The sequence below is a fragment of the Macaca nemestrina genome, chromosome 10 (assembly GCF_043159975.1).
Source record: "Macaca nemestrina isolate mMacNem1 chromosome 10, mMacNem.hap1, whole genome shotgun sequence".
Lineage (NCBI taxonomy): Eukaryota > Metazoa > Chordata > Mammalia > Primates > Cercopithecidae > Macaca > Macaca nemestrina.
Window position 1 is genome coordinate 84,600,057 of NC_092134.1, and position 23,510 is coordinate 84,623,566.

A 23,510-nucleotide genomic window follows, 5' to 3' on the forward strand; every position below is an offset into this window, starting at 1 on the left:
GTAATGGACTCTGAAGTTAAATGAACCTGAATTTTGGCTCCATTCTTTTCTTTTTTCTTTCTTTTTTTTTTTCCAGTCAGGGTTTTGCTCTGTCACCCAGGCTGTAGTGCAGTTGCTCACGAGCAACCTCGACCTCCTGGGCTCAATCGGTCCTCCTGCCTTGGCCTCCCAAAGTGCTGAGATACAAGCGTGAGCCACCTCACCCGGCCCATTCTTTTAACTATGTGGCCTTTGAAGGCATAATTACTCTTTCTGGGCCGCAATCTCCTTAGCAGTAAAATGGAGATAGCACTCATCTCATACTGCTATGAGAACTAAGTAAAACAAATAAGGTAGGTTAAGTGTCCAGCCCAGAGTTGAGCACTTAGAAGATTCTCAACAAAAAGTGGCTGCAGTTTTTGAAGATTCTGGCCTACCATGGTTGGTCTGATTTTTAGTTGAATCTGTGAATCTGTGAGTCGAGCGCCCTCTCGTGCTTTCGTGGTGACTTACACCTAACAGATCTCAGAGCTCTCTTCTTTCCCTTCTGTTCTCTCTGGAGTAGAAGCAGGGAGGTGAAAGGCTGCAGGTTCTAAGAGAAGTGTATGTCTCCAAGGGTTACTTCGGGCCAGTGTGCATGATGCTCAGGGCTTTAGGATTACTTGGGTCTATCCTGAGGCTCTGCTTGAGAGCTTAAGGCATATTCGGAGAGAAAAGCCAGACCTACAGCCATGTGGAATTCAAGCAACAAACCTGCTGCTGGGAAAATGGGAAGGGAGGTCCAAGATACTTCCGGTTATCTAAACCGTTTCCGCAATTGCAGTGTTTTGTTTTGTTTTGAGGGAAAGAGTTATGAACCCATAAGAACAAAGAGAAACACAAAGTTAACTTACGATTTGGGGTTAAAACAACAACAAAACTCAGTGGAAGACTGAAGTAGGGGAATCGGGGGAAGAAAGAAGCAAAAATACCAAGACAGCTCAACAATTGGTCACATTCCAAAGGGAAAAAAATTGAGGAAACCAGGGTTCTATCTGGAATGTTGAGAAAACAGGTGCTAGAGCCCAGGAGATACCATCCTTCCGGGATGACTTTAGAGTCCATTGTGTGGGCTCATTTGGAGCTGTAACAATAACTGGGGGTTGGGCCGGGCGCGGTGGCTCAAGCCTGTAATCCCAGCACTTTGGGAGGCCGAGACGGGCGGATCACGAGGTCAGGAGATCGAGACCATCCTGGCTAACACGGTGAAACCCCGTCTCTACTAAAAAATACAAAAAACTAGCCGGGCTAGGTGGCGGGCGCCTGTAGTCCCAGCTACTCGGGAGGCTGAGGCAGGAGAATGGCGTAAACCCGGGAGGCGGAGCTTGCAGTGAGCCGAGATCGCGACACTGCACTCCAGCCTGGGTGACAGAGCCAGACTCCGTCTCAAAAAAAAAAAAAAATAAAAGTAACTGGGGGTTGTTACGGCATTCACCCGGCTGCAGGGGCCAAGGTTGCTAAAAGGTCCTCCTAAGCCTGGGATAGTTCCACACACAATGGAGAATTGCAACACCCTCCTTGTGAACCTACTCCTGTAACCTAATCTTTAGGTTGTCCAACTGTAAAATGGGACTAGCCCCATTCTCACAGAATTGTTATAAAAACCGCTTTTCCACGAATGGTATTTATTGTTGTTACTGCAGTTGTTAGCTATAATTACATGCTACAGATATCTCAGGATGCCCTTAAATTCCTCCATTGTAAGCCACGGGCAACGACTGTCATCGACTGTAGTTTCTAGGAAGACCAGCCAATTCCAAGAAGGATGCTCGGCGGGAGAACCTAATGCCGGAAGCCTATTCGCGAAAAACTCTTCCTTCCCGGACGCTAAAGTCTGGCAAACCACATTGCCCGGCAGACCCCGCAGCCTAGGGCCGGCGCTCAAGCCGTGCATTCTGGGATTGGTAGTTCCCGGGCCTCAGTGTCGGCCTGTGCGCCCAGCTCCAGGAACTCGCCTTCCCAGCTTGCCTTGCGGCCGGGGGGTTCATCGCCGCGACCAGGAAACGGGAAAGATGGCGACGGCTCCTCGACGTTGAGGCCGCGTTGGGCGGTTCAGACTCAGGGTGGTGAGTCCCGGGCGGTGGGGGCGGTTCCCACGAGTTTACAGAGAGGGCGAGAGTCGGGGCACAGCGGTGGCCCCTGCCTCCTGGACGAGGCGGGAAAGAACGCCTCAGAAAAGGGGCATGAACCCGGGAAGCTCGGGCGGGCAGGAGTGAAGGGGCGCAGGCCCCAGGGGTAGTGTTGGCTCCTCCGAGCACAGGCCACGTCCCTGCACGATATTTTCCTCCCAGGACTCTGCCCATGGGCGCAGCACCTCTGATACCCCCAGTCTGACCTTATTCTTTCATGCTTCAAGTAGCCTTTGCTGCAGCCAAACTGGAACTCAGGCTTTTCTCTCGCAATCAGTCCATGTTTTCCCGCCTCTGCTCCGCCTCTATTATTTCTTTTGCCGGGAATGACTTCTTTTCCGCGTCCTTAATTACATATCTTCAAATTCTACTTATACTTAAAGGCTCAAGCGTCACTTCCTCTACCAAGCCTTCCACGTCACCTTTTACAAGTGAAAGGAAACGCCTTTGAACACCTGTATTACTACATCTGAGCCTTGATACTCTTCTTGATATGTGTCTCATACCCCCTATTGTTCTTTATTTTTTTTTGAGACGGAGTCTCGCTCTGTCGCCCAGGCTGGAGTGCAATGGCGCGATCTCTGCTCACTGCAACCTCCGCCTCCCGAGTTCAAGCGATTCTCCTGTCTCAGCCTCCCGAGTAGCTGGGATTACAGGCGTACGTCGCCACGCCCTGCTAATTTTTTGTATTTTTAGTAGAGTGTTAGGATTACAGGTGTGAGCCACCGCGTCCGGCCTGATAACCCCTGTTGTTCTAAAAATTTCCTGTGAACAGAATTTGTTTTTGTGACTCACATAGCACCTAGCACTGTGCCTTGCATACAGTAGATGCTTGGTAAATACGTCATTGAATGAAAAAAAAGAATGTGCCCCTGCCCTGCAAGAACTGAGGACCTGAAGATCTGGAGGTTTGAGAGAAGGCTGCTGGGAAGCATGGCCAGAGTCAGCCTGGTTATTTGGCCCTTGTGATAATAGAACCTGTGATAAAAGTTGCCTATATTTACTGTCTCCTCATTTTTCATTCTCTTCCAAACTCATTCCACTTGGGCTTCCATTCCCTCAATGCTACTGAAACAGCTCTTGTTAAGGTCACCAGTAATCTCCATTTTTCCAAATTCAGTGGTTGCTTCTCTGTCCCTTATTCCCTCTCCACTTCGCTGGTACTTGATTCCGTTGACCCCTCCCTCCTTGAAACATGTTTTTGGCTTCTTCGTTGCCATACTTTTCTTTGTCCTTTCTCACTGGCTGCTGGTTCTTTCCATTCTTTTTCTGTGGTTCATCCCGTGGCTAACTCCTGTTAAAGTGTTCCAGAGCTCAATCCTGGAGCTGCTTCTCTATTTTTTTCTTTCACTATGCTGCCTACTTAGGTAATATCATTTAGTGTCCCATGGCTTTAAAAGCTATCTGTGTATTGGTGACTCAGGTTTTTGTCTATTGACCCTCTTCCCTAAGTTCCAGATTTGCATTTCTACTTGCCTTCTGGGAATCTCCACTTGGTTGTCTTACTGACATCTCACATTTAATCTGGCCAAAATGAAACGTTTGATTTCTTCTTAAATCTATTCCTTCCCTAGTCTTTTCCAGTTTGTTTGCTATGGCACCGCAAACTATTAGGTTGCTGAAACTATAAATTTAGGAGCTATCTTTGTGTCTCTTCTTTCTGTATCTCCCTTCAGTAAGTCCTGTCAGCTTTGCCTCCAAAATATGCTCTGACACTGCCTACTTCTTTCCATCTCCATTGCCACCTTCCTAGAACAAGCCACTGCCATCTCTTGCCTAGAGTACCATAATAGCACTCTCAGTGGTTTTGTTTTCACTCTGCCTCTCTGCTATATATTTTCTTGCAAGTCACCGAAGTATTAGATTGCTTCCTGTATAAAGCTCTTCTAAGATCCCCATTGCAGTTAAAATCCAGTTTACTCTGACCTGTAACACATTTTCGTTATCTGACTCCTGCCCAACTCACTGAACTCATCTTGAATCAGTATTCCCCCTGCATCAGTGCTTCAAGAAGTCTTCCCACCTCAGCCTGGGCTCAGGTGATCCTCCCCAGGCAGGAGCAAAGGAGCATGGGTCCCATAGGTAGTATTGGCTCCTAGGGGTAAAAGCCGTGTTCCTGGATGATATTTTCCTTTATTTTCCTCCCAGGCCTCTGCCTATGAGCTCTTGAACACTTTTGAACTGAAGCATTCCACCCACCCTCAGCCTCCCAAAGTGCTAGGATTACAAGTGTGAACCACCACACCTGGCTGATTTTTCTTTTTTTTTCCTCGAGACAGAGGGAGTCTTGCTCTGTCACCCAGGCTGGAGTGCAGTGGCGCTATCTTGGCTCAAAACAACCCCCACCTCCTGGGTTCAAGCAGTTCTGCCTCAGCCTTCCGAGTACCTGGGATTACGGATGCCCGACACCATGCCTGGCTAATTTTTGTATTTTTAGTAGAGATAGGGTTTCACCCTGTTGGCCAGGCTGGTCTCAAACTCCTGACCTCATGATCCGCCTACCTCAGCCTCCCAAAGTGCTGAGATTACAGGCGTGAGCCACTGCACCCAGCCTCTGGCTGATTTTTATAAATGTAAAATTTTATTTTTCAAAATAGACGGGTAGTCTTACTATACTATCCTGGCTGGTCTTGAACTCCTGAGCTCAAGTGATCCTCCCGCCTTGGCCTTCCAAGGTGCTGGTACTACAGGCATGAGCCATCAGGCCTGGCCACACAAATATGTTTTTAACTGACAAACGTGCAGTTGGGCTCACACCTGTAATACCAGCACTTTGGGAGGCTGAGGCAGAAGGATCCCTTGAGCCCAGGAGTTCAAGACTAGCCTGGACAACAAATTGAGGCCTTGTCTCTAATAAAAATTTTAAAAATTAGTTGGGGGCAGGCACAGTGGCTCATGCTTGTAATCTCAGCACTTTGGGCACTCAGGGCGGATCACCTGAGGTCAGGAGTTTGAGACTAGCCTGGCCAACATGGTGAAACTCCGCCTCTACTAAAAATACAAAAATTAGCCAGGCGTGGTGTCACGTGCCTGTAATCCCAACTACTCCGGAGGCTGAGGCAGGAGAATCACTTGAACCTGGGAGGTGGAGGTTGCAGTGAGCTGAGATCGTGCCATTGTGCTCCAGGCTGGGCGACAGAGCAAGACTCTGTCTCAAAAAAAAAATGGGTCGGGTGTGGTGGCATGCGCCTATAGTCCCAACTACTTGGGAGGTTGAGGCAGGAGGATCGCTTGAGCCTGGGAAGTCAAGGCTGCAGTGTGCCATGATTGTGCCCTGCCCTCCATCCTGGGTGAGAGGGTGAGACCCTGTCTCAACAACAACAACAACAACAACAAAAAACAAACCTGACGAACATGCTAAGCTAGTTCCTGCCCCAGTTTCCTAGTACTCACATCTCTTCTATCTAATAAGGGTTTTTTACCCTGATCTTTTCATGGCCCTCTTTCCCATCATTCAAGTCTCAGCTTAAATGTCAACTAAAACTTCTACCCTGAGCCATCTATCTGTTGTTTATACCCTTACCAATCATATCACTCTTTTATTCTCTTCATTAGCATTCATTACTATTTAAAATCCTTTCTGCTACACTAGAATTTACGCTTTATGAAGTAGGAGACTTTGTTTTCTTTACTGCTTTGTCTCCATTACCTACAACAATTTCTGGTACCTTGTAGGTGCTCAGTGAATATTTGTTGAAAGAATGAATGATATCCAGGATGCTGTACAGAGAAAATAGCCCTCCTTTGGGATTATTTTCTTAGGGCTACAAGTGTTCTTTTTTTTTTTTTTTGAAACAGGGTTTTGCCCTGTTGCCCAGGCTGGGGTGCAGTGGCATGATCTCGGCTCACTGCAGCCTCCGCCTCCCAGGTTCAAGCTATTCTCCTGCCTCAGCCTCCTGAGTAGCTGGGACTACAGGCACGCACCACCACGCCCAGCTAACTTTTTTATTTTTAGTAGAGACGGGGTTTCACCATGTTTGCCAGGATGGTCTCGATCTCCTGACCTCGTGATCTGCCTGCCTCGGCCTCCCAAAGTGCTGGGATTACAGGTGTGAGCCACCACGCCCAGCCCAAGACATAGCTATTTCTATGTGATATGCATGATGTACTGATACAGAACAGTCAGTCACTTCTCAGGTGATTGTGAGATCAAATGGGTTGTCCTCACATTTTGAAAGTGCTTCTTGTTCATTTTTCTTTTCTTATCTTTATACAATCTTCCTTAAGGATATATGGCGGGGAATGGCATGAGAAAGGGGACTTGTAAGCTAAAGCTTAAGGAACTATTTGAGCTGAACCATCTGGGGATAAAATAAGTTGCGAGAAATGTATCCCAAGTCTTTGGGATGATGATGAGGTGGTTGCAGATTCAGGATTGCTGCAGTTTTAGCTCCTGGCTGAACTAGATTTCATAGTCCAAAGAATAGTTGACAGTGTGGGAGTGGTGTTCGGTGTCTCCCAGGTAGGAGGGAGACAGAAAACATTCCTGCTGAAACCTTTCACAAAACTGGGTTATGCAGATGACCAAGGTTGTGAAAATCTGAATAGGGAATGTCAGTCAGGACTTCTGCAACCTCTAGTTTTGGATATTTAAAAAATATATATTTTGGCCGGGCGCGGTGGCTCAAGCCTGTAATCCCAGCACTTTGGGAGGCCGAGACGGGCGGATCACGAGGTCAGGAGATCGAGACCATCCTGGCTAACACGGTGAAACCCTGTCTCTACTAAAAAATACAAAAAAACTAGCCGGGTGAGGTGGCGGGCGCCTGTAGTCCCAGCTACTCAGGAGGCTGAGGCAGGAGAATGGCGTGAACCCAGGAGGCGGAGCTTGCAGTGAGCTGAGATCCGGCCACAGCACTCCAGCCTAGGTGACAGAGCGAGACTCGGTCTCAAAAAAAAAAAAAAAAAAAAAAAAAAAATATATATATATATATATATATATATATATATATATATATATTTTTTGAAATAATTATAGTTTCACAGGAAGTTAAAAAATGTGTGTAGAGGTCCTGTGTACCCTTCACCAAATTTTTCCCATTGCATAACTAGAGGTCCATTTCTTTTAATCTGAGTAAAAGTGTGTTTCTCCACTTAAATTCAGGTTTTCCTTGTGGTGCTAATTATAATATGATCCAGATCTCAAAGTTAAACTTTTTTCTCCACTGAACTCTCTTTATGAGCTGGAGAAATGTCTCTCTCAGATGTATGTGTGCTGACTGATCCTAGTGGGTTGGCAGACCTAATAAACTTCAAAGTAAGCAATGTAGGATGTTTCTAGAAGCGGTACGCTATTCATACACTAACACTTCTTTTAATACTCTTTTGCAGTCTAATTACAAAAATATGGTATATTCACTGTACATATCTAGAAATGAATATATAAAAAGGAATCGGCCAGGCACTGTGGCTCACGCCTGTAATCTCAGCCTTTTAGAGGCTGAGGCAGGAGGATTGCTTAAGGTCAGGAATTTAAGACCAGCCTGGGCAACATAGTGAGACCCTGTCTCTACAAAAAATAAATTAGCCAGGCGAGGCAGGAGGATGGCTTGAGCCCAGGAAGTTGAAGCTGCAGTGACCTATGATTGCACCACTGCACTCCAGCCTGGGTGACAGAGTGAGACCCTGAAAGGAATTACAGGGAGACAATATAGTATAGTGAGTAACAATGGTCTGTGGAGCCAGACTGCCTGCAACTCTGCCACTACCTGTCTGCCCTCAGACAAGTTCCTTTATATACCTGAGCTTCAGTCTTCTCATCTGTACTGTAGACATACTAATATATCCACCTCATAGGATTGTTTTGAGGGTAAGTGAATTATGTATAAGCAATTTACAGCACTGCCTAGTACATTGTAAGTACTCTTCCTACTCATTACAGATGGCAGGAGAGCTGGTTGACAAAAAGGACCGTGATGCATCACCTTCCAAGGAGGAAAGGAAGCGATCACGGACTCCTGACAGAGAGCGGGATAGAGACCGGGACCGGAAGTCTTCCCCATCTAAAGATAGAAAGCGGCATCGTTCAAGGGATAGACGTCGAGGAGGCAGCCGTTCTCGCTCTCGTTCCCGTTCCAAATCTGCAGAAAGGTAAAGTAACTTTGTATATTGTTACATGGAAAGGGAGAGTACATTTCAGATTTTTTCCTTGTTGGTTCTTCTGATGCCTCCAGTATTAGGCATTTTTTTTTTTTTTTTTTCCTGAAACGGAGTCTCGCTCTGTCGCCCAGACTGGAGTGCAGTGGCTTGATCTCAGCTCACTGCAAGCTCCACCTCCTGGGTTCACACCATTCTCCTGCCTCAGCCTCCCGAGTTGCTGGGACTACAGGCACCCGCCACCATGCCTGGCTAATTTTTGTATTTTTAGTAGAGACAGAGTTTCACCGTGTTAGCCAGGATGGTCTCGATCTCCTGACCTCATGATCTGCCCACCTTGGCCTCCCAAAGTGCTGGGATTATAGACGTGAGCCACTGCGCCCGGCCTTTTTTTTTTTTTTTAAAAGATGGAGTTTCACTCTTGTTGCCTAGGCTGGAGTGCAATGGCACGATCTTGGCTCACTGCAACCTCTGCCTCCTGGGTTCAAGCAATTCTCCTGCCTCAGCCTCCCGAATAGCTGGGATTATAGGCACCCACCACACCCAGCTAATTTTGTATTTTTAGTAGAGACGGGGTTTCTCCACATTGGTCAGGCTGATCTCGATCTCCTGACCTCAGGTGATCCACCCACCTCAGCCTCCCAAAGTACTGGGATTACAGGCGTGAGCCACTGTGCCTGGCTAGGCATCTACTTTTTGTACATTAATCTACTCCTAGCCCAGTTGGACCTGCAGGTGTTTTCAGTTTTCCTCAGTGACCCAACTCTTAAAAGTTGAGAGGGAACTTGTAAGATGAAGGTCCGGGTTGTCAAGGAAGATTCATTTGTGGCTGGGTGTGGTGGCTCATACCTGTAATCCCAGCACTTTGTGAGGCCGAGGTGGGTGGATTACTTAAGGTGAGGAGTTTGAGACCAGCCTGGCCAACATGGCAAAACCCTGTCTCTTCTAAAAATATAAAAATTAGCCAGGTGTGGTGGTGCATGTCTGTATTCCCAGCTATTCGGGAGGCTGAGGCATGACAATTCCTTGAACCCGGGAGGCGGGGGCTGCAGTGAGCCGAGATCGCACCACTGCACTCCAGTCTAGGCGACAGAGCGAGACTCCATCTCAAAAAAATAAAAAAGGAAGTTTCATCTGTTCACATAGTCAATGACCTGTCATTGCCATTAATACTTAACAGTACATCTCTGATCTATAGAAGCTTCTTAGAATTCCCTCGTTATTTCCGTGAGAGATACATTCTCTAATTTGTAAAACATTACTTTGGCACAAGAGTATAGGAACTTTCTCAGGGCTGCAGTGAAGCAAGATACTTTGGAAATACCAGTGAATTCTTAAATTTGCGGTCTTCCAGAGAACGACGGCACAAAGAACGAGAACGAGATAAGGAGCGGGATCGGAATAAGAAGGACCGAGATCGAGACAAGGATGGACACAGACGGGACAAGGACCGGAAACGATCCAGGTATATGAAGGAATGAGGGGGATTTAGGGGAATGCTCCCATTTCTTCTCTGCACCTGAGTTGACTCAGCTTCTTATGAAAGTAGATTTCTCTTAACAGATTCTGTTGGTAGTTATTACAGAGCTCTTTTTCTTATTTATTTTTATTTTATTTTTTTAAAGCAGAGTCTCACTTTCTTGCCCAGCCTGCAGTGCAGTAGTGTGATCACAGCTTACTGCAGCCTTGACTTCCCCAGGCTTAGGTGATTCACCTACCTCAGCCTCCTGAGTAGCTGGACTACAGACATCTGCCACCAGATTTTGGTTTGTTTTTGTTTTTTTTTTGAGACAGAGTTTTTGTCCTGTTGCCCAGGCTAGAGTGCAATGGCACGATCTCAGCTTACTGCAACCTCCGCCTCTTGGGTTCAGACAGTTTTCCTGCCTCAGCCTCCCAAGTAGCTGGGAATACAGGCATGCGCCACCACGCCTGGCTAATTTTTGTATTTTTAGTAGAGACAGGGTTTCTCCATGTTGGCCAGGCTGGTCTCAAACTCCCGACCGCAGGTGATCCATCCACCTCGGCCTCGCAAAGTGCTGGGATTACAGGCATGAGCCACCATGCCTGGCCTCTTTTGTTTGTTTGTTTGTTTTTTTTGAGACGGAATCTTTCTCTGTCACCCAGGCTGAGTGCGGTGGCACAATCTCACTGCAACCTCCACCTCCTGAGTTCAAGCAATTCTGCTGCTTCAGCTCCCCGAGTAGTGGGGATTACAGGCGCACGCCACCACACCTGGCTAATTTTTGTATTTTTAGTAGAGACGGGGTTTTGCCTGTTGGCCAGGCTGGTCTCGAACTCCTGACCTTAGGTGATCTGGCCACCTCGGCCTCTCAAAGTGCTGGGATTACAGGCATGAGCCACTGTGCCTGGCCTGTATACAAAGTTCTTATCAGGCCCTGAAAGTATAGGTTAGAATTCAAGGCAGAGGACAGAATGCTCCTAACAGAAACTCAGTGGGGTTGTTTAAATTCTCTTGTAGATTAAGCTTAGATCAGGTATGGGGAAAGATTGTTGGGATTGATGGGAATGAAAAATGATGAGGGAATATAGATAACAATATCTTCTTGGCTTGTGGTGGGGTGGCCATGTAGGCTAAATTCATTGTGTATGAAAGAGTTAAGGAGGGACGGGCACCGTGGCTCACACCTACAATCCTAGCACTTTGGGTGGCCGAGGTGGATATATCACCTGAGGTCAAGAGTTCGAGACCAGCCTGACCAACATGGTGAACCCTCATCTCTACTAAAAATTTTAAAAATTAGGCCGGGCACGGTGGCTCACGCCTGTAATCCCAGCACTTTGGGAGGCCGAGGTGGGCAGATCACGAGGTCAGGAGAGTGACACCATCCTGGAGAACATGGTAAAACCCCGTCTCTACTAAAAATATGAAAAAAAATTAGCTGGGCATAGTGGCGGGCGCCTGTAGTCCCAGCTTCTTGGGAGGCTGAGGCAGGAGAATGGCGTGAACCCGGGAGGCGACAGAGCTTGCAGTGAGCAGAGATCACGCCACTGCACTCCAGCCTGGGCGACAAAGTGAGACTCTGTCTCAAAAAAAAAAAAAAAAAATTAGCCAGTGGTGGCAGTACGAACCTGTAGTCCTAGCTACTCGGGAAGTCCCAGCTACTCAGGAGGCTAAGGCAGAATTGCTTGAACTCAGGAGGGAGAGGTTGCAGTGAGCTGAGATCACACCATTGCACTCCAGCTGGGGCAACAGAGTGACACTGCGTCTCCAAAAAAAAAAAAAAAAAATTTTAAACAGCCACACCTGGCTAATTTTTGTGTTTTTAGCAGAGACAGGGTTTTGCCATGTTGGCCAGGCTGGTCTTGAACTCCTGACCTCAGGTGACCCACCTGCCTTGGCCTCCCAAAGTGCTGGGATTACAGGCATGAGACACTGCGCCTGACCTAGAGGAAATATTTTTGACATCAGTAGTAAAGTCCCACTTCCCAAAGGAGATTAGTCTCAAAAGGAGATTTGGGTAGAAAGGGGCCAAGACAGGGCCATAATTAGGTTTCAGAGCTGGCAGAATGACCATGCCTGCTAAGAGAGTTTCAAGACATGATAGATGACCGTGAGCCAGTCTTGTTGAGTCATGGGGAAACTTCCATTCTGTTTTTGGGGCTTAACTTGAACCTCATCCAGGGGCTGAAGTAAGAGTAATGTGGACCTTTCTTGTTCCTTTTCCTCAAAGCTTATCTCCTGGCCGAGGAAAAGACTTTAAATCTCGGAAGGACAGAGACTCTAAGAAGGATGAAGAGGATGAACATGGTGATAAGAAGCCTAAGGTGAAGGAGAGGAAGGATATTTTTCATCTTCAACTCATGCGTTGCTCTGTTGATCTTTAAAGCGAAGAGAGCCTTTATAGACTAAAGTTCTGTGTTTTATCTTCAGGCCCAGCCATTATCCCTGGAGGAACTTCTGGCCAAGAAAAAGGCTGAGGAAGAAGCTGAGGCTAAGGTAAGTACTTGGGGGTCTCCATTCATCTGCTCAGGCTGCCATAACAAAATACCACAGACTGGGTGACTTCAACAACAGAAATTAATTTTCTCATAGTTCTGGAGGCTGGAAGTCTGAGAGCGGAGTGTCAGCAGGGTTGTTTCTTCTGAGGCCTCTCTCCTTGGCTTATAAGACTGTCTTCTTCCTCGGCTCTTCACATGGTCTTCCCTGTGTACACATGTACCCCTTGTGTTGGATTAGGGCTCACCCTAAAAGGCCTTTTTTTTTTTTTTTGAGACAGAGTCTCACTCTGTCACCCGGGATGGAGTACAGTGGCGTGATATCGGCTCACTTCAACCTCCGCCTCCCAGGCTGAAGCAATCCTCCCACCTCAGCCCCCCAAATATCTGGGACTACAGGTGCGTGCCACAACGCCCAGCTAATTTTTGTATTTTTTGTAGAGTCAGGATTTCACCATGTTGCCCAGGCTGGTCTCGAACCCCTGGGCTCAAGTGATCTGCCCTCCTTGGCCTCACAAAGTGCTGGGATTACAGGCATGAGCCACTGTGCCCAGCCTAATGGGCTCATTTTAACTTAATCACCTCTTTACATGCCCTGTCTCCACATACAGTCACATTCTAAGATACTAGGGGTTAGGGCTTCCACATATGAATTTTGAGCTGGGTACAGTGGCTCACACCTGTAATCCCAATACTTTGGAAGGCCAAGATGGGAGGATCACTTGAGCCAGGGATTTTTAGACCAGCCTGAGCAACGTGGTAAAAACCCATCTCTACCAAATTTAAAAAATTAGCCATCTGTGGTAGCATGCATGTGTAGTCCCAGCTACTTAGGAGGCTGAGGCAAGGATATTGCTTGAGCCCAGGAGGTTGAAGCTGTAGTGAGCCATGATGACACCACTGTACTGCAGCTTGGGCAACAGAGCAAGAGTCTGTCGCAAAAAATATATATAACATGTGTATTTTTTTTTTTTTTTTTTTTTTGGGAGGGGGGACGGAGTCTCGCTCTGTTACCCAGACTGGAGTGCAGAGGCGCAATCTCGGCTCACTGCAAGCTCCGCCTCCTGGGTTCACGCCATTCTCCTGCCACAGCCTCCCGAGTAGCTGGGACTACTGGCGCCCGCCAGCACACCCGGCTAATTTTTTGTATTTTTAGTAGAGACAGGGTTTCACCGTGTTAGCCAGGGTGGTCTCGATCTTCTGACCTCGTGATCCTCCCGCCTCGGCCTCCCAAAGTGCTGGGATTACAGGCGTGAGCCACTGCGCCCGGCCTTAACATGTGTATTTTTTGTTTGTTTGTTTCTTTTGAGATGGAGTCTCACTCTGTTGCCTAGGCTGGAGTGCAGTGGCACGATCTCGGCTCACTGCAACCTCCGTCTCCCAGGTTCAGGCAGTTCTCCTGCCCCAGCCTCCAGAGTAGCTGGGACTATAGGCATGCGCCACCATGCCCGGCTAATTTTTTGTATTTTTTAGTAGAGATAGGGTTTCACTGTGCTGGCCAGGCTTGTCTCGAACTCCTGACCTCGTGATCTGTCCGCCTCGGCCTCCCAAAGTGCTGGGATTTATAGGCACAAGCCACTGGGCCCGGTCACATTTTTTTTTTTTTTTTTTTTTTTTTTTTTTTTTTTTTTGAGACGGAGTCTCACGCTGTTGCCCAGGCTGGAGTGCAGTGGCGCGATCTCGGCTCACTGCAAGCTCCGCCTCCCGGGTTCCCGCCATTCTCCTGCCTCAGCCTCCTGAGTAGCTGGGACTACAGGCGCCCGCCACCGCGCCCGGCCAATTTTTTGTATTTTTAGTAGAGACGGGGTTTCACTGTGGTCTCGATCTCCTGACCTTGTGATCCGCCCGCCTCGGCCTCCCAAAGTGCTGGGATTACAGGCTTGAGCCACCGCGCCCGGCATTTTTTTTTTTTTTTAGAGATAAGGTCTTGCTTTTTTGCCCAGGCTGAAGTACAGTGGTGCAATCACAGCTCACTATAACCTCAAACTCCTGAGCTCTTATGATTTTCCTGCCTCAGCCTCCTGAGTAGCTGGGACTATAGGCACATGCCATCATGTCTGGCTGAGTTTTTTTATTTTTGTAGAAACAAGGTCTTGCTATGTTGCCCAGGCTGGTCTTGAACTCCTGGCCTCAAGCAATCCTCCCATCTAGGTCTCCCAAAGCACTGGGATTACAGGCATGCGCCACCACGTCCAGCCTGAAAAAACACAGAATTCTGTAGGGGACGTAGTTCAGTCCATAACCGAGTCCAAGGCCTATTTATGTTTTCCTCAACAGGCTTAATGCTTGAGCAAATATTTTTGGGTTCCATGCCATCTCCCCATTAGTGATGTGATTGTACCCTGCTCCCAGATCCTTTGTTGACAGTTCCAATCTGTTTTGTAGCCCAAGTTCCTCTCCAAAGCAGAACGAGAGGCTGAAGCTCTAAAGCGACGGCAGCAGGAGGTGGAAGAGCGGCAGAGGATGCTTGAAGAAGAGAGGAAGAAAAGGAAACAGTTCCAAGACTTGGGCAGGAAGATGTTGGGTTCGTTATTCTACCCTGTGTAGCCACTAGATGGAAGAGGAAAGAGTGGGATGAGATACAGTGTCTCTTAGGAGAGATAGAAACCTGTTCACTCTGGAGTTTGGAAAAGGGAAGGATGGTGGGAGTTTATGAGAAAACATTTTTCTGTTAGATCTCCATTTACCCCATATCATAAGTCTAGCCCTTTTTTTCTTCATTTGATGTTCCTCATCTGGATTCCCTCCATTCCCTCTCCTCTTTTCTTCCATGAGCTCTTCTGCAGCTTTGCTTTCTTTGATCTGCAGAAGATCCTCAGGAACGGGAACGTCGGGAACGCAGGGAGAGGATGGAACGGGAGACCAATGGAAATGAGGATGAGGAAGGTCGGCAGAAGATCCGGGAAGAGAAGGATAAGAGCAAGGAACTGCATGCCATTAAGGTGCAGGCCTTGGATCCATCTTCACTTCTCTCCCACACACAAAAATGAGGTTTAGTTATTTGGCCATTGTGATCTCTGCATGTGAGAATTGGGCCTCAAGGCTCATGTGCTTTGTGTTCCCTCCCTGAGCAGGAACGTTACCTGGGTGGCATCAAAAAACGGCGCCGAACAAGACATCTCAATGACCGAAAATTTGTTTTTGAGTGGGATGCATCTGAGGACACATCCATTGACTACAACCCCCTGTGAGTGGCTTCAGGCCTGAATTCTAGGTCTTTTCCACTAGGCAGTCCTAGAGAGCTGATGACTACAGAGGTGGAGGAAGTCAGACAAGCCGGGATGGAAAATTGGTAGACTGGTAGTCAGCCAGCCCTCTGGTGGAAGAAAGACCCTGTCCAGGAGGAACTGTTTCATATTAGTAGTCTGCCCTTCCCTCCTACTGCCATAACAGCTCCTTCTTTTTTCTTTTCCTCTGTCTCAATCCCAGGTATAAAGAACGGCACCAGGTGCAGTTGTTAGGGCGAGGCTTCATTGCAGGCATTGACCTCAAGCAGCAGAAACGAGAGCAGTCACGTTTCTATGGAGACCTAATGGAGAAAAGGCGAACCCTGGAAGAAAAGGAGCAGGAGGAGTGAGTGATCAAGGCTAGGGTGGCTGGACAGAGCCCAGAGACTCTACAGAAAGGAGTTGGAGGGCACTGATTCTACTTACTCCTCACATCCTGCTCCAGGGCAAGACTCCGTAAACTTCGTAAGAAGGAAGCCAAGCAGCGCTGGGATGATCGTCATTGGTCTCAGAAAAAGTTAGATGAGATGACGGACAGGGACTGGCGGATCTTCCGTGAGGACTACAGCATCACCACCAAAGGTGGCAAGATCCCCAATCCCATCCGATCCTGGAAAGACTCTTCTCTGCCCCCACACATCTTGGAGGTCATTGATAAGTGTGGCTATAAGGTAAGGAGGGGTAGATTGGCCCAAAAGATCTGAAATGTTCCTGCACTAGTTTGGGAATAGAGAACTTTGTTCCTTGACTATTTGGAGCCATCCCTGCTATTGGGTACCAATGTGACCTTTTCTGTCACTTTCTGGTAGAAGCGTCAGCTTTTAGTGATTATGTTTCTTCTTGGGGTCCCCATTTCTGTGCACTGTACTTGGCATCCTTCCATTGCACTAGCAGATATGCTTACTACTATCAGTGGTAGCCCAGGTTGTATAATTCTGCCTGTACCTATTACTCTTTCTCGGGGTCACTGCAGGAACCAACACCTATCCAGCGTCAGGCAATTCCCATTGGGCTACAGAATCGTGACATCATTGGTGTGGCTGAGACTGGCAGCGGCAAGACAGCAGCCTTCCTCATCCCACTGCTGGTCTGGATCACCACACTTCCCAAAATTGACAGGTGGGGTCAGCTGGCACCAGCTGGAGTGGGTTTGTCTGGATAGGAAAGGTGAAAGTGGCAAAAGAATGTTTGTTTTTTGTTTCACGTCTATAATCGGAAGCTTGCTTCTTTATTCTTGGTTCGATATTAGGGAATAATTGGATCATGATATCAAAGAATTATATGTTGCTGGCAAAGACCTGGAGAACTTTGCTATCCTGGAGTCTCTGATTTTTATTTTTTTATTTTATTATATTTATTTTTTTGAGACAGAGTCTCACTCTGTCACCCAGGCTGGAGTGCAGTGGCACGATCTCAGCTCACTGCAACTTCTGCCTCCCAGGTTCAGGTGATTTTCCTGCCTCATCCTCCTGAGTAGCTGGGAATTACAGGCATGTGCCACCACACCCAGCTAACTTTTGTTTTTTTGTTTTGTTTTGTTTTTTTGAGATGGAGTTTTGCTCTTGTTGCCCAGGCTGGAGTGCAGTGGCGCAGTCTCGGCTCACTGCAACCTCCTCCTCCCAGGTTCAAGTGATTCTCCTCCCTCAGCCTCCTGAGTAGCTGGGATTATAGGCACCCGTCACCACGCCCGGCTAATTTTTTTGTATTTTTAGTAGAGATGGGGTCTCCATGTTGTTCAGGCTGGTCTCTTAACTCCTGACCTCAGGTGATCCGCCTGCCTCAGCCTCCCAAAGTGTTGGGATTACAGGCATGAGCCACTGCGCCCGTCCTTAATTTTTGTATTTTTAGTAGAGATGAGGTTTCACCATGTTGGCCAGGTTGGTCTCAAACTCCTGATTTCAAGTGATCTGCCTGCCTTGGCCTCCCAAAGTGCTGGGATTACAGGCGTGAACCACTGCACCTGGCCGAATCTCTGATTTTTATTTATTTATTTATTTATTATTTATTTATTTTTGTTTTTTTGAGATGGAGTCACGCTTTGTTGACCAGGCTGGAGTGCAGTGGTGTGATCTTGGCTTACTGCAACCGTTGCCTCCCAGGCGCAGATCCTCCCACCTCAGCCTCCCAAGTAGCTGGGATTACAGGTGTGTTCCAACATGCCCAGCTAATTTTTGTATTTTTTGTAGAAACAGAGTTTTACCATGTTGCCTAGGCTGGTCTCAAACTCCTGGGCTCAAGTGATTCACCCACCTCAGCCTCCCAAAGTGCTGGGATTATAGGCTTGTACCATCTTGCCTGGCCTCTGGACTTACTTTTTTTTTTTTTTTTTTTTTTTTTTTTGAGACAGAGTGTCTCTGTCAGGCTGGAGTACAGTGGCACGATCTCAGCTCACTGCAACCTCCATCTCCTGGGTTCAAGCAATTCTCCTGCCTCAGCCTCCCGAGTAGCTGGTATTACAGGCGCCGGCCACCACCCCTGGCTAATTTTTGTATTTTTATTAGAGGCAGAGTTTCACCATGTTGGCCAGGGTGGTCTCAAACTCCTGACCTCAGGTGATCCGCCTGCCTCAGCCTCCCACAGTTCTGGGATTACAGGTGTGAGCCATAGCGCCCAGCCCTGGCCTCTGATTTTTGAGTGAGATCATTGCATTCTTTTCTCATCATCCTCCCCATTCCCATCGCTTCCCCTAAGAGTGACTTTGTCTTGCTCTGGCTTGTGGTTGGATAAGAACCAAAGCTCACGAAGCTGTGGGATGCCCCATTTACCACAGAATCGAAGAGTCAGACCAAGGCCCTTATGCCATCATCCTGGCTCCCACCCGTGAGTTGGCTCAACAGATTGAGGAAGAGACCATCAAGTTTGGGAAGCCGCTAGGTATCCGCACTGTGGCTGTCATTGGTGGCATCTCCAGAGAAGACCAAGGCTTCAGGCTGCGCATGGGTTGTGAGGTTTGTTTTTCTATCTAGCAGCCAGCCTGCTGTCTGGGAAGGCTATCTTGGGGCTTTGTTTCTAGTTTCTGGAATAGATGTGCAGTAGAATGAAGAAAGGAGCTGGTTTATATGTATGTGCTATTTATTGAGAACTTATGCACCAAAGTTTATATTACAAATAGTATATATCATATATATTAGCTCATTAATTCTCACAATAATGTGTGAGAGTAGGTAGTGATATTTCCTTGTTATAGATCAAGCTGAGGTTCAGGTTAATAACTGCCTGAAGTCACAAACAGCTGGCAATGGGCAGAGCTGAGATTCTTATCCATAGCCTGTGCTTTTAGTTACTTTTTACTCTGCCAGACCAAATCTTTGACTTTGTGCATTGCGTTCATCTCAGGAAAGTGGAGGAGAGCTTTTTATGAGAAATCTGCTGTAGAAATTTAGAGTTTTTACATTTTTTTTTAAATTTAGTCTTTATACAACCCCCTTCATGGTATCCCTTAGTCTCTCCCATCTAAGAAAGTTGCTTCTTCAGGATCTGAAATGATTTGCCAAAAAAAAAAAAGTTTCTACTGATTTTGCCTCCTCTGTCTAATCCCTGCATCTTACTCAGAGACCTCATTCGTTCCTGAGAAAATCCAGGCAACAAGTGATTTCATGCTGGTTTGCAGGAGCCTTTACTGCTAAACATAACCAGAGGTTGGGGTCCAAGTTCCTCAGCATTGGAGGTCTGTCACCCAAGTGGGTGGATAGTTCACAGGAAAGAAAAGAAGGGGCACCTGCTGGGCTGTAAGTGATTATACTGTACTACTCAGATTGTGATCGCTACCCCTGGGCGTTTGATTGATGTGCTGGAGAACCGCTACCTGGTGCTGAGCCGCTGTACCTATGTGGTTCTGGATGAGGCAGATAGGATGATTGACATGGGCTTTGAGCCAGATGTCCAGAAGATCCTGGAGCACATGCCTGTCAGCAACCAGAAGCCAGACACGGATGAGGCTGAGGACCCTGAGAAGATGCTGGCCAACTTTGAGTCGGGAAAACATAAGTACCGCCAAGTAAGGCTGCTTCCCTGGGCTGGGAAAAGTGGGACAGGCCAAGGCGGGTGGATCACTTGAGCTCAGGAGTTTGAGACAGCCTGGGCAACATGGCGAAACTCCATCTCTACAAAAATTACAAAAATTAGCTGGGCATGGTGGTGCGCACCTGTGGTCCCAGCCACTCCAGAGGCTGAGGTGGGAGGACCTCTTAAGCCTGGGAGGCCGAGGTTGCAGTGAGCTGAGGTCGTGTCACTATTCCACTCCAACCTGGGCAACAGAGTGAGGCCCTGTCTCAAAAAAAAAAAAAAAAAAGAAAAGTTGTACAAGTTTGCCAACCTCCTATTGGGCTTTTCTTGCCTTAGGTGGGCTCAGAGTACATGTTTCTAGAATGAAGTGTGCCTAGTTACGGTCCTCTGACAGTCCTAAGGGTGGAGCCGTTTAGCTTAGCCCTGGAAAAACGATTCCAAAGACTTATGCTGCTACCGGGACCACAGGTGCTAGCAAATGCTCTCAGGCCTTCCTGTCATCATAAGATGGAAAGTGCCTTGATGAACGGGTACTGGGGAAGGATGGGAATTCAGAGGACACTATTTTCTAAGGTGGTGGCTATCAAAGCCTATACTGCGGCACATTTTAGATTCTTTAGTCTGGGCTGGGTTGGTGACAGTGGGATATGTAATTATGCCTGCCTGGGTGCAGGGCTGAGCCTCTTGTTTTCGTAGACAGTCATGTTCACGGCCACCATGCCCCCAGCGGTGGAGCGTCTGGCCAGGAGCTATCTTCGGCGACCTGCTGTGGTGTACATTGGCTCCGCAGGCAAGCCCCATGAGCGTGTGGAACAGAAGGTCTTCCTCATGTCAGAGTCAGAAAAGAGGTACGAGGGCACCTGAGCCAGGGGAAACAGGGTGGAGAATGAAATGGCTCTCAGAACTTTTTTTTTTTTTTTTTTTTTTTTTTTTTTTGAGACGGAGTCTCACGCTGTTGCCCAGGCTGGAGTGCAGTGGCGCGATCTCGGCTCACTGCAAGCTCCGCCTCCTGGGTTCACGCCATTCTCCTGCCTCAGCCTCCTGAGTAGCTAGGACTACAGGCGCCCGCCACCGCGCCCGGCTAATTTTTTGTATTTTTAGTAGAGACGGGGTTTCACTGTGGTCTCAATCTCCTGACCTTGTGATCCGCCCGCCTCGGCCTCCCAAAGTGCTGGGATTACAGGCTTGAGCCACCGCGCCCGGCAGAACTTTTTTCAGTGCAAGTGCAGGGCAGGGCAATTGCTTTGCTGTGTTGAGCTGCTGTTTTCTTGGGCAGAATGTCATGGGCATTGAAGACCCTGAAAGTAGTGTTCACAGATCAGGGTTGGGCATTTCACTTGGAGCGGGAGGTATTATGCATCTCGTCTTTCTCCTCTTCCCTCCAGGAAAAAACTGCTGGCAATCTTGGAGCAAGGCTTTGACCCACCCATCATTATTTTTGTCAACCAGAAGAAGGGCTGTGACGTATTGGCCAAATCCCTGGAGAAGATGGGGGTATGTCTGGCAGGGGAGAACAAAATCTGGCCTCTGTGGCACTGCTTTCTGAATCTAGCAAGGCCCCCTAGGCTCTTCCTTTCGATTCTCACCCTTTCTTTAACCTGTCCAGCAATCAAGTCAGGACCAGGGTAAAGGGTGGTTTGAGGGAATAAAAAGAATGGAGTCAATTGCCGGGACTCCCTGTCTGCTGCAGTAATGCCAGCCAGAGCTGCCTTAGGTCTTCATCCTGGTGAGGTGGAGCCAGGGAAAGGTTTGAGACCCATATCCTGGCAGAGTCTGAGGATCTAGAAAAGAGTAGGTGAAAACTGTGCTTAGATATGTTGAGGAGAGGAGGTGATGGGGTCAGAAGGGAGCTGATAATCAGTGTCCTTTACTCCTGTTACTGGTGCTTGAGGGGAAGGGTGTGTCCCTGCCACTCAGCTCTTCAGCTTCCTTAAACTTCTTGATCCCTGCTTTCTACCCTGATCTTGCCCCTAATTCTCTGAGGACTTATCATCTGTCTGGCTCCACAGCTCTCCCAGCTGCTTTGCCTTTGACCTTACTCTGTGTGTCCCTGCCACACCACACCTTTTTCTCTCGTCCATCTCTTCAGCTCACTTGTTCTCTCCTTCCTTTCACTGCAGTCATTCTTTCTCTTGCCTCCTTCCCTTTCTCCTACCCTGCTGCCCTCTCTAACCCTCCTCTGTGTCTGTCCCATTCCTCTGAACTCCTGTGTCTCTCCTTGATTGCATTGCTCACTCTACTATTCTTCCAACAGTACAATGCTTGCACACTGCATGGTGGAAAAGGCCAGGAGCAGCGAGAGTTTGCATTGTCCAACCTCAAGGCTGGGGCCAAGGATATTTTGGTGGCTACAGATGTAGCTGGTCGTGGTATTGATATCCAAGATGTGTCTATGGTTGTCAACTATGATATGGCCAAAAATATTGAAGGTAAGTTCCAGGGAAAGCAGCTTCAATCCAGGGTGAAGTCAGATTCCTTATGGTGTCCCACTCAAAGTCAGGGTGCTGTCCATGGGGGGCTGTTACTGCCTTCCTCAGCTCCAAGTCTGGGATTGTTTGCTCCCATGAGAAGCGCTCCTGTCTTTTATCTTACCTGGGTTTGTTGTCCCAGCAGCTGGGATGACACTTGTGTCCTCAAGAGTGTGAAGAATGAAGCTAGGCAGCTGTGGGTCTTAGTGTGGTGGGGACTACAGTCAGTAGGAGGACAGGGGAGATGAGCACCTGGAGAGGGCACTGTGGGCACCTCAGGTTCAGGCAGGACATGCTGTATTCCCGCCTTTGGAGATGGGGTGGGAAGGATGCCTCTAGAAGTGGAGGCATCAGACACGGCTCCCCTGGGCATCTGGGCTGTGCTGAGTGACATTCTTCCCATTCCCCAGATTACATCCACCGCATTGGCCGCACGGGACGAGCAGGCAAGAGTGGGGTGGCCATCACCTTCCTCACAAAAGAGGACTCTGCTGTGTTCTACGAGCTGAAGCAAGCCATCCTGGAAAGCCCAGTGTCTTCCTGTCCCCCCGAACTAGCCAACCACCCAGATGCCCAGCATAAGCCAGGCACCATCCTCACCAAGAAGCGCCGGGAAGAGACCATCTTTGCCTGACACAGCACTCTTCCTGTGGTCTGAGGGCATCTCCGAAGCTGCCTGATGCCTGTTCTTCAGAAACCTCACATCCCTCTTTCCAGGTCCTCACTCCTGGGTTACGGGGGCTTAGGAAAACAGTCAGACTCCCTAGCCCAGACCCTCAGGTCGGGAGGCCTGCATGTGGGGCTGCAAAAGGAGAGGACGATGCTGTCAGAGGCAGGGAGAGGAAATTACCACAGCTTTTTGGCTCAGCTCTGCCCTTCTTTGCTTTGGGATTGCACTGGGCCATCAGCTCATGCCAGGCTATGGGGGCAGCCAGTTGGCATTGCTCCCCAGACTGAACAGAAACCTGGCTGCCTGATGGGACCTCCTTTGGCACAGACTTGACTGTGTAACTGTATAAACTGCAGCAGCATCGTTGCCCTAGATGCCCCAGGGGACCTGGCACCATGAGGATTACAGACAGTGGAATCTTACTGTCATCTGGACAGCTGTTTTCCTGTTTGGATGGTAAAGAAAGTCGAGCGCCTTTAGACCTGTGCACAGTCCCGCACCAAGGGGTGCTGTGTGCTCTAGGCATCCCCTCCCCCAGGGGATTTTCTGAGTAGATGGGGGGACAGGGTGAACTGGCTGTGTCCATCTTTGTCACTGAGTGAAATCTCTGTTTTCTATTCTCTGAGAAGATAAGTTTGTATGTTCTGAGAATAAATACGTGAATACTAAGGCCGTGTCTAGTTCTAGCTTATTTCCCAGCTTCTCCCTGGCAGGGGGGACACCACTGGGTGCGGGGTGGGTTGGCTTGGAAAATGAGAGACAGTCACATTAAGAGCAGAGCAGAGGGTCTCTGCTGATGATCTTGAGTGCATAGGCGGACTTGAGGGGAGATGCAGAAGCCGTGCAGGACTGTAATGCATCTTCCGCCCCTGTTGTAGCCTGGCGGAATGTGTGGCCCTGGCCTGGACACCCGCTAGGAAGCTTTAGGCCAAGGTGAGAA

The 23,510-nt window shown here is 48.3% G+C and overlaps 1 protein-coding gene across 1 annotated transcript; it reads left to right on the forward strand.

Moving 5' to 3' along the window:
- Positions 1–1,977: 1,977 nt before the first annotated feature.
- LOC105492897 (DEAD-box helicase 23) lies at positions 1,978–23,239 on the forward strand. The gene is made up of 17 exons (XM_011760262.2): positions 1,978–2,084; positions 8,029–8,237; positions 9,598–9,708; positions 11,936–12,029; positions 12,136–12,201; positions 14,586–14,724; positions 15,009–15,142; positions 15,275–15,387; positions 15,630–15,773; positions 15,873–16,098; positions 16,401–16,546; positions 18,198–18,375; positions 19,182–19,424; positions 20,129–20,280; positions 20,818–20,926; positions 21,687–21,861; positions 22,311–23,239. Exons 2-17 carry the CDS (start codon positions 8,029–8,031, stop codon positions 22,532–22,534), a joined length of 2,463 nt encoding a protein of 820 aa, XP_011758564.2. The 5' UTR covers positions 1,978–2,084; the 3' UTR covers positions 22,535–23,239.
- Positions 23,240–23,510: the final 271 nt, after the last annotated feature.

What these genes read in the sequence shown, in the direction of transcription:
- LOC105492897 (XM_011760262.2), top strand. Translation starts at nt 8,029, where the DNA reads ATGGCAGGAGAGCTGGTTGACAAAAAGGACCGTGATGCATCACCTTCC. An exon ending in CGTTCCAAATCTGCAGAAAG is followed by an intron (nt 8,238 to 9,597) that starts GTAAAGTAACTT and finishes GCGGTCTTCCAG; the next exon opens with AGAACGACGGCACAAAGAAC. An exon ending in AGGAAGAAGCTGAGGCTAAG is followed by an intron (nt 12,202 to 14,585) that starts GTAAGTACTTGG and finishes TCTGTTTTGTAG; the next exon opens with CCCAAGTTCCTCTCCAAAGC.